The following is a 9,838-nucleotide window of genomic DNA, read 5'->3' as shown; positions in this document are numbered from 1 at the left end:
TGCAGGAGAACTTAAGGCCATCTGTCCACCAGCTGAAGCTCAACAGAAGATGGGTGTTTCAACAGGACAATGACCCAAAGCATAGAAGTAAATCAACAACAGAATGGCTTAAACAGAAGAAAATACGCCTTCTGAAGTGGCCCAGTCAGAGTCCTGACCTCAACCCGATTGAGATGCTGTGGCATGACCAAGAAAGCGATTCACACCAGACAGCCCAAGAATATTGCTGAACTGAAACAGTTCTGTAAAGAGGAATGGTCAAGAATTACTCCTGACCGTTGTGCACGTCTGATCTGCAACTACAGGAAACGTTTGGTTGAAGCTATTGCTGCCAAAGGAGGTTCAACCAGTTATTAAATCCAAGGGTTCACATACTTTTTCCACCTGCACTGTGAATGTTTACATGGTGTGTTCAATAAAAACATGGTAACATTTAATTCTGTGTGTGTTATTAGTTTAAGCAGACTGATTGTCTATTGTTGTGACTTAGATGAAGCTCAGATCACATTTTATGACTAATTTGTGCAGAAATCCATATCATTCTAAAGGGTTCACATACTTTTTTTTTGCAACTGTATACATGTTTACAAATCACTCTCAATCTGTATTGACAAGAATCTCAGCTATTTAAGCCATGTTTCCAGCAACTGTGTAATACTGGTACATATACCAGATACAAAAAATAATAATATTTTTTTTGTTGTTGCAGAATTCATATTTCAAAGTTCCTCTTTAATTTTTGCTCTGTGTTCTTCAATAAACTTGGACAAACCTTCTAGATCTCTGTCATGACCTTGGAATTTAATTGGGCTATGTTTTCTGTTCTTTGGTGCAAAATATATAGTTGGAAATCCTTCTACTTTGTATTTGTCAATGGGTATATCGTTGGCAGTAGCATCCATCTTGGCTATAACCAGATTTGGTACTGATCTGTATTTTTTACCCAACTTATTGTAAACTGGTTCAAGTGATTTACAGTGTCCACACCATGGTGCATAAAACTCTATCAGTACATCTGACCTTTTATCCATTACAATCTGTTCAAAGGTTTTTCCAACTACTAATTTAACAGACCCTTTATTGTTCTTGGGTACAGGTTGTGACTTCAAAACTGGAGTGAGTTTACCTGTGTTGCAGAAAACAAAACAAAAAAACACACAAGGTTAATATGGAAACAGAATGGAAACAATAAATCCTGTAAAACGCTCTGAAGGAGTTTTAACAGCTCAGCCATTAAAGGGTTATTCCGGTTGTTTCACGTTATCCTCTATCCACAGATTGGTGGGGGCTCTACTCCTGGGACTCACCGATCAAGAGAAAGGGGTCCCCCTGCAGCCCCCTAAAATGAACCGAGTGGCTAGTCTCACATGTACGTGGCCGCTCTGTTCATTTCTATGGAAGTTCCAGAGATTGCCGAGTACAGCTTTCAGCTATCTCGGGAACTCATGTGTGACCGGTCACGCCGATCATTTCAGGGGGGCTGCGGGGGGTATGAGACCCCCCTTGTCATGATTGGTGGGGGTCCCAGCGGTAGGACCCCCACCGATCTAATAGTTATCCCCTATACTGTGGTAACAACCGGAATATACCTTTAAGTGGCTGGAGTTACAGCCAAGTGAGCTGTGCTAAGCAGTTTCCAAGTTAATGGTAGCTATGGAAATGGTGTAGCACTTCGAGCTATACTGTTTCACCCCTAAGAAATAGAAGCAAGAAGGAAATAACTAGATGGGATGAGGGACAGGGGGTATGTAAAAGCCTGGGCACACCACAACTCTGATATTACTTCAAGAAATGCTGCCCAGCAGACTTCCATCGTGTAAGTACTAAACTCAGTAAACATCCATCTGCACAGCTAGCACCACAAATAACGCATGTTTGCCACTTTTTTTTTTAACACAGCATGAAGCAGGACTGCTAGAGAAAGCTAAGCACTTGTACTGCGCTATCTCCGGCAGTCCCACAAGTGCATGGCTGCTGGTACTTTGAAATGGGAGAACATAGCACATTTATACTTATAGAGGCTCTGTCAGCATGATCAACCCTATTACAACAGGTATACTGCCTGGTAGGGCTCATCATGCTGGATAAAACAGTGCATTTCTGTATGCTAAACAGCTGCAGAGATATCTGCACTTTTATTCATACGCAAATGAGCATGTTGGAGCACCAGGGGGCAGGGGCTGAATCTTTGAAGCACTACTTTATAACCCCCCCCTGTGCTCTGCATGCTCCTCTTTCCCCTTGATTGACAGGGCTAGACATCAGCAAGCTGAGGGCAGATCTGTGTCCTAGCTTGTAAATATCATATACACTACTTACTGTAGCATTACCACATTGAGATATGCTTAAAAAGATAATATACATATACATAATATACTGATTTATTCACAAGCACAATATATGATTATAAAGACAACAGCCTATGTGGTAATGACATAGCTTAGAAGTAAGTGGTCAGCTTTGCACATAGACATCCTAAGTTCAATTCCCAGGTGTGACATATAGTTTTAATTTCCTCCTCTCTCAACCCATAATAAAAAGGATATACTATCATAATAATAATAATGAAGAAGAAAGAAGAAAAGAAGAAGAAGGAGGACATGAACAAGAAGGAGGAAAAGTAGAAGAAGGAGGAGGAAAAAAGATGACAAAGAATGAGAAGAAGTATACAGGATTATAAAGAAATAATATATACATACTAGCAGAAGGACCCGGCTTCGCACGGGTATATTTCATCTATTTCATTTAAAGTTTGTGTATGTCATTGAGATCGACAGTATCCACTATAACAGTGTCATCCACAGCACCCTGCCCCTTTAAAGCTGACCTACAGCAGTGAAGAAAAATGGCTGGGTTGTTATGGAAACCTGGTGTAAAACTGTGTGTATGTGGAGACTAAGGGCATGAGAGCTTCTATTAGGTCATGTGACCAGGCTTCTACTGGCTAATGCATTTTTGGGGAATAGCTCACGCAGGGATGTCCTTTTGAACAGCTCACTCTCAAGACAGCAGCACTGTGTGTCTGAGCGTGAGCTGCAGAAGAAAAGTCACCGTCCTGCCATCCCTGAAGCTGACAGTTGATTTTTACCGTAATTTTTTTCAATCCCTGTCAGCTACGGAGTGAGAGGGGTGTAGCCTATCCGGATTGGGGCATGGCTTAGCGGATTTTTAAGTCTGTCTTTTGAGGGTGGCCTGAATGGCCACCCTACCTGCCCCCTGAACTGTCACCTCCACAGCACTCCGCTCCCTTAACAGTGTCATCCACAGCGCCCTGCCCCTTTAAAGCTGACCTTCAGCATTGAAGAAAAATAGCTGGGTTGTTATGGAAACCTGGTGTAAAATGGTGTATGTGGAGACTAAGGACCTGCGAGCTTCTATTGTCTGATAAGGGACATGTGACTGTGTGTATGGCAGTTGGGATATGAAGAGAAAGACCTGCAGGCTTCTATTGGCTAATGTAGGTCATGTGATGTGCCATATTTGCATTTTTTGGGAATATCTCAGGAACAGTACGTGCTAGAGAGATGTGACCCACACAAGATTTCTTTCTAGGTAGCAAGGGATGTGTATACCAAGTTTCTTTGAAATCGATGGTTGCATTTTTAAGTGATTGCGGAACATGCATATAAATATATATATATATACACACACACATATACAGTACAGACCAAAAGTTTGGACACACCTTCTCATTCAAAGAGTTTTCTTTATTTTCATGACTATGAAAATTGTAGATTCACACTGAAGGCATCAAAACTATGAATTAACACATGTGGATTTATATACATAACAAACAAGTGTGAAACAACTGGAAATATGTCATATTCTAGGTCAGTGATGGTGAACCTTCTAGAGACCGAGTGCCCAAACTGCAACCTAAACCCACTTATTTATCACAAAGTGCCAACACGGCAATTTAACCTAATATAGTATATCTTCCATGTACTTTATCATTTAGCTATAATAACTGCCTGTGCCGTTCATAGCGCGCCCTTCGCTGATGAATGGCAGGAAAAGTCTAAGGGTAATTGGTACACCATAGACTTTTTCCAGGGTGCGGGTGCCTACAGAGAGGGCTCTGAGTGCCGCCTCTGGCACCCGTGCCATAGGTTCGCCATCAATGTTCTAGGTTCTTCAAAGTAGCCACCTTTTGCTTTGATTACTGCTTTTAACACTCTTAGCATTCTCTTGATGAGCTTCAAGAGGTAGTCCCCTGAAATGGTTTTCACTTCACAGGTGTGCCCTGTCAGGTTTAATAAGTGGGATTTCTTGCCTTATAAATGGGGTTGGGACCATCAGTTGCGTTGAGGAGAAGTCAGGTGGATACACAGCTGATAGTCCTACTTAATAGACTGTTAGAATTTGTATTATGGAAAGAAAAAAGCAGCTAAGTAAAGAAAAACTAGTGGCCATCATTACTTTAAGAAATGAAGGTCAGTCAGTAAACCGAAAAATTGGGAAAACTTTGAAAGTAAGGGCTATTTGACCATGAAAGAGTGATGGGGTGCTGCGCCAGATGACCTGGCCTCCACAGTCACCGGACCTGAACCCAATCAAGATGGTTTGAGGTGAGCTGGACCGCAGAGTGAAGGCAAAAGGGCCAACAAGTGCTAAGCATCTCTGGGAACTCCTTCAAAACTGTTGGAAGACCATTTCAGGGGACTACCTCTTGAAGCTCATCAAGAGAATGCCAAGAGTGTGCAAAGCAGTAATCAAAGCAAAAGGTGGCTACTTTGAAGAACCTAGAATATGACATATTTTTTGTTGTTTCACACTTGTTTGTTATGTATATAATTTGTTGTGCATTTTCATACATATACAATATTATCTAATGACATTATAATCAAAATTAATGCTCATCTCATTGCCTTTAAGAATAAGATCAGCTTGAACCAAAGTTTTCTTATGTGGCTGAAAAAAACCCAAGATGAGTTCATGGCAAGTTCAGTTTAAAAAAAAAAAAATAATAATAATAATTGTGAACATAGATGGACATTGTATTTAAAAGTTATTACTAAAGATATGAGACCATCTGGTAAGGAGTATGCCAACTCCCTAAAACATGTCTGTCTGGAGGGGACATGGTTACTTGAAAAGGACTCATGTCCTTGGAGCACACCTGCTGTATGAGGATTATATATTCATAATTATATTATATATCTTTGCATGGTATATTTAGTTTACAACATATGTTAATCAATAATTCATATAATGTGTTATCTATGTGTAACAATGTATCGATTTATATATATGTTATACCATGTATTTACCATTTAGAAGGTACAGAAACAAAGTAAGTTTAAGTTAATTGGGTTTCTGGGAGAAGTAAATGCCATTTCAAAATAATAGTTATTCATGGATGTAGATAAGTGAAATATACAAGTTCCGATACCAAGCATCAAAGCCGCTACATAAAATTTTCATCAAGTCAAGCTATATTTCAAAAAGATAGGAGAAGACAGTCAACTCCAACAAGTCCAGGATATAGGTAATTAAAAGTGTAAGGAAAAGACCTTCCTCAGTGATTTATATGGAAAGGTCAAAGAGGTCCTGAGAACGTAATATTAGATATTTAATTTTAATGCTTAAAAGTTGGGATGTTCACCTACAGTACCGCAGTGCCATCTGGAGGCAGATGGGCAACATTATATTATTTCATTATTTGCTCTATACCATTTTAGGAGTTGAGATAACGTCATGAGGTTATTAGCATGCGAATACACCCACCCTACCTGATTGGGAATCTATAATCTAAAGGGGATGATTCTTTGATAAGGGGGGGAATAATTACTCGTGTGCGGAGTAGCATAAGGGGGTCAAGAGAAAAGAAAGCTAGCTAGTAGAGGAGAAGTTGAGGTGTATCAAGATGGAAGCCATAATGAGATGCGCTATGATGGACCACCCAGCTTTCCTAGGAGCAGAAGTGAGATTCCTGCTAGGACTTGGTAAGAGACACAGAAAATGATATTTCATTTTATTAAGACTAATTTGATAGTGTGGGTGAAATTATACCATCTAGATTGGCGAATAAATAAATGATTAAATAAATTGATCATCTCCATATTGAGATGTAGTCTTAGGATATTGTGAGGCTTCATTCTACCTGCAGAAGAATCTAGACTCATAATCTAGCAAAGCATTAAATAATTGCTTATATATATATATTGATATTGATAGAACATTCTTCACCAAGCTAAGTGATGGATTCCCACCGGAAAGACGTCAAGTCCTTCCCATTTAAGATCCTAGATCCCTGTTATTTTTCTTAATATTCTTACCAATGTTATATATGTGAAAATAGTCCAGGATGGGGCGGAAGGATACAGTTGTCTCTTCTAAGTTATATCCTTGGATGGATTTGCCCATCTTGAAGTCATGTGATGTGTAGTTGGTTAGGGGGGCAGAATGTATTTAGCATTCTATATTGATGTCTAGGATTAGACATGCCCATCCTGATATCATGAGGTTTTCTCTGAACAGAAGTAATGTATATAACTTATGTTCCTATTTTGATATCCTAACCTTATAATAGCTTGGTTATAAGTGACAAGTTATTTCCACTCACATGTATTGTTAAGCTTGTAATGCTTTATATTAACGCTATATATATATATTCATTTGCATGTATCATTGTGTTTATTTACTTATATATCTTTATAACCTTGTAACCAATAAATCTGCATATTTTTATAATACCTGTGTATTATTGTATAATGCAAAACTACATTTTATCATTAACGACATCTCACGTCAAAAAGAACTTATTTATCTGAGGAAATAGTCGGACTCAGATGTGAATTGTATCAATTAGGTTGTCTACAATTCACTAGGTCATGATTTTAAGAATTTATGACAAATTTTATAAATTTTAATTTTTATGGTTAATTATTTTTATGGCCATAATTAATAATTCTTAATTCAATTATTACCCCCCGACAAATTCCACATGTGTTAATTCATAGTTTTGATGCCTTCATAGTCATGAAAATAAAGAAAACTCTTTGAATGAGAAGGTGTGTCCAAACTTTTGGTCTGCACTGTGTATATATATACAGTCATGTGAAAAAATTAGGACACCCTTTGAAAGCATGTGGTTTTTTGTAACATTTTTAATAAATGGTTATTTCATCTCCGTTTCAACAATACAGAGAGATTAAAGTAATCCAACTAAACAAAGAAAACTGAAGAAAAGTCTTTTCAAGATCTTCTGTAAATGTCATTCTACAAAAATGCCTATTCTAACTGAGGAAAAAGATAGGACACCCTCACATGTATTCCCTCTTAAATTGGCTCAGATCTCACACAGGTATATCACACCAGGTGCACATAATTAGTAGATCGTTACTCTGCATGTTGAATGAGGCTTGCCCTATTTAAACCTCAGACATTTAGTTTGGTGTGCTCCTGACTGTTGAAGTGAGAGTGAGCACCATGGTGAGAGCAAAAGAGCTGTCAGAGGACTTCAGAAAAAAGATTGTAGCAGCCTATGAGTCTGGGAAGGGATTTAAAAAGAGCTCAAAAGATTTTGAAATCAGCCATTCCACTGTCCGGAAGATAGTCTACAAGTGGAGGGCTTTCAAAACAACTGCCAACATGCCCAGGACTGGTCGCCCCAGCAAGTTCACCCCAAGAGCAGACCGCAAGATGCTAAAAGAGGTATCCAAAAACCCTAAAGTGTCATCTCGAGAACTACAGCAGGCTCTGGCTACTGTTGATGTAGAAGTACATGCCTCTACAATCAGAAAGAGACTGTACAAGTTTAACTTGCATGGGAGGTGTGCAAGGAGGAAACCTTTGCTTTCCAAGAGAAACATCGAGGCCAGACTGACATTTGCCAGCGATAAAGTTGACAAAGACCAGGACTTCTGGAATAATGTTCTTTGGACAGATGAGTCCAAAATTGAATTATTTGGACACAACAGCAGAGGACATGTTTGGCGTAAACCAAACACAGCATTCCAAGAAAAGAACCTCATACCAACTGTGAAGCATGGAGGTGGAAGTGTCATGGTTTGGGGCTGCTTTGCTGCAGCAGGACCTGGTCAGCTCACCATCATAGAATCCACGATGAATTCTACTGTGTATCAGAAGGTGCTTGAAGAACATGTGAGACCATCAGTTAGAAAATTAAAGCTGAAGCGGAACTGGACCATGCAACATGACAATGACCCAAAACATACTAGTAAATCAACCAAAGATTGGCTGAAAAAGAAGAAATGGAGAGTCCTGGAATGGCCAAGTCAAAGTCCTGATTTGAATCCCATTGAGATGCTGTGGGGTGACTTGAAAAGGGCTGTACGTGCAAGAAACCCCTCAAACATCTCACAGCTGAAAAAGTTCTGCATTGAGGAGTGGGGTAAAATTTCCTCAGACCGATGTCGAAGACTGGTAGATGGCTACAAGAACCGTCTCACTGCAGTTATTTCAGCCAAAGGAGGTAACACTCGCTATTAGGGGCAAGGGTGTCCTATCTTTTTCCTCAGTTAGAATAGGCATTTTTGTAGAATGACATTTACAGAAGATCTTGAAAAGACTTTTCTTCAGTTTTCTTTGTTTAGTCGGATTACTTTAATCTCTCTGTATTGTTGAAACGGAGATGAAATAACCATTTATTAAAAATGTTACAAAAAACCACATGCTTTCAAAGGGTGTCCTAATTTTTTCACAAGACTGTATATATATATATATATATATATATATATATATATATATACACACATACACACACACTGCTCAAAAAAATAAAGGGAACACAAAAATAACACATCCTAGATCTGAGTTAATTAAATATTCTTCTGAAATACTTTGTTCTTTACATAGTTGAATGTGCTGACAACAAAATTACACAAAAATAAAAAAATGGAAATCAAATTTTTCAACCCATGGAGGTCTGGATTTGGAGTCACACTCAAAATTAAAGTGGAAAAACACACTACAGGCTGATCCAACTTTGATGTAATGTCCTTAAAACAAGTCAAAATGAGGCTCAGTAGTGTGTGTGGCCTCCACGTGCCTGTATGACCTCCCTACAACGCCTGTGCATGCTCCTGATGAGGTGGCGGACGGTCTCCTGAGGGATCTCCTCCCAGACCTGGACTAAAGCATCTGCCAACTCCTGGACAGTCTGTGGTGCAACGAGACGTTGGTGGATAGAGCGAGGCATGATGTCCCAGATGTGCTCAATTGGATTCAGGTCTGGGGAACGGGCGGGCCAGTCCATAGCATCAATGCCTTCGTCTTGCAGGAACTGCTGACACACTACAGCCACATGAGGTCTAGCATTGTCTTGCATTAGGAGGAACCCAGGGCCAACCGCACCAGCATATGGTCTCACAAGGGGTCTGAGGATCTCATCTCGGTACCTAATGGCAGTCAGGCTACCTCTGGCGAGCACATGGAGGGCTGTGCGGCCCTCCAAAGAAATGCCACCCCACACCATTACTGACCCAATGCCAAACCGGTCATGCTGGAGGATGTTGCAGGCAGCAGAACGTTCTCCACGGCGTCTCCAGACTCTGTCACTTCTGTCACATGTGCTCAGTGTGAACCTGCTTTCATCTGTGAAGAGCACAGGGCGCCAGTGGCGAATTTGCCAATCTTGGTGTTCTCTAGCAAATGCCAAACGTCCTGCACGGTGTTGGGCTGTAAGCACAACCCCCACCTGTCGACGTCGGGCCCTTATATCACCCTCATGGAGTCTGTTTCTGACCGTTTGAGCAGACACATGCACATTTGTGGCCTGCTACAGGTCATTTTGCAGGGCTCTGGCAGTGCTCCTCCTGTTCCTCCTTGCACAAAGGCGGAGGTAGCGGTCCTGCTGCTGGGTTGTTGCCCTCCT

At 40.3% G+C, this 9,838-nt stretch overlaps 1 protein-coding gene across 1 annotated transcript in view; it reads right to left on the bottom strand.

Moving 5' to 3' along the window:
- Positions 1 to 519: 519 nt before the first annotated feature.
- PDIA4 (protein disulfide isomerase family A member 4) overlaps positions 520 to 9,838 on the bottom strand; it is a 272,038-nt gene continuing 262,719 nt past the window's right edge. Inside the window, 1 exon segment of the mRNA XM_040431853.1 lies at positions 520 to 1,126. Within this exon segment, the coding sequence (XP_040287787.1) occupies positions 720 to 1,126 (407 nt within the window). The 3' untranslated portion in view covers positions 520 to 719.

The sequence above is a fragment of the Bufo bufo genome, chromosome 5, assembly GCF_905171765.1.
Source record: "Bufo bufo chromosome 5, aBufBuf1.1, whole genome shotgun sequence".
Taxonomy (NCBI): Eukaryota; Metazoa; Chordata; class Amphibia; order Anura; family Bufonidae; genus Bufo; species Bufo bufo.
The sequence above is the reverse complement of the archived record's forward strand: the minus strand, read 5'-3'. Positions and strand labels throughout refer to the sequence as shown.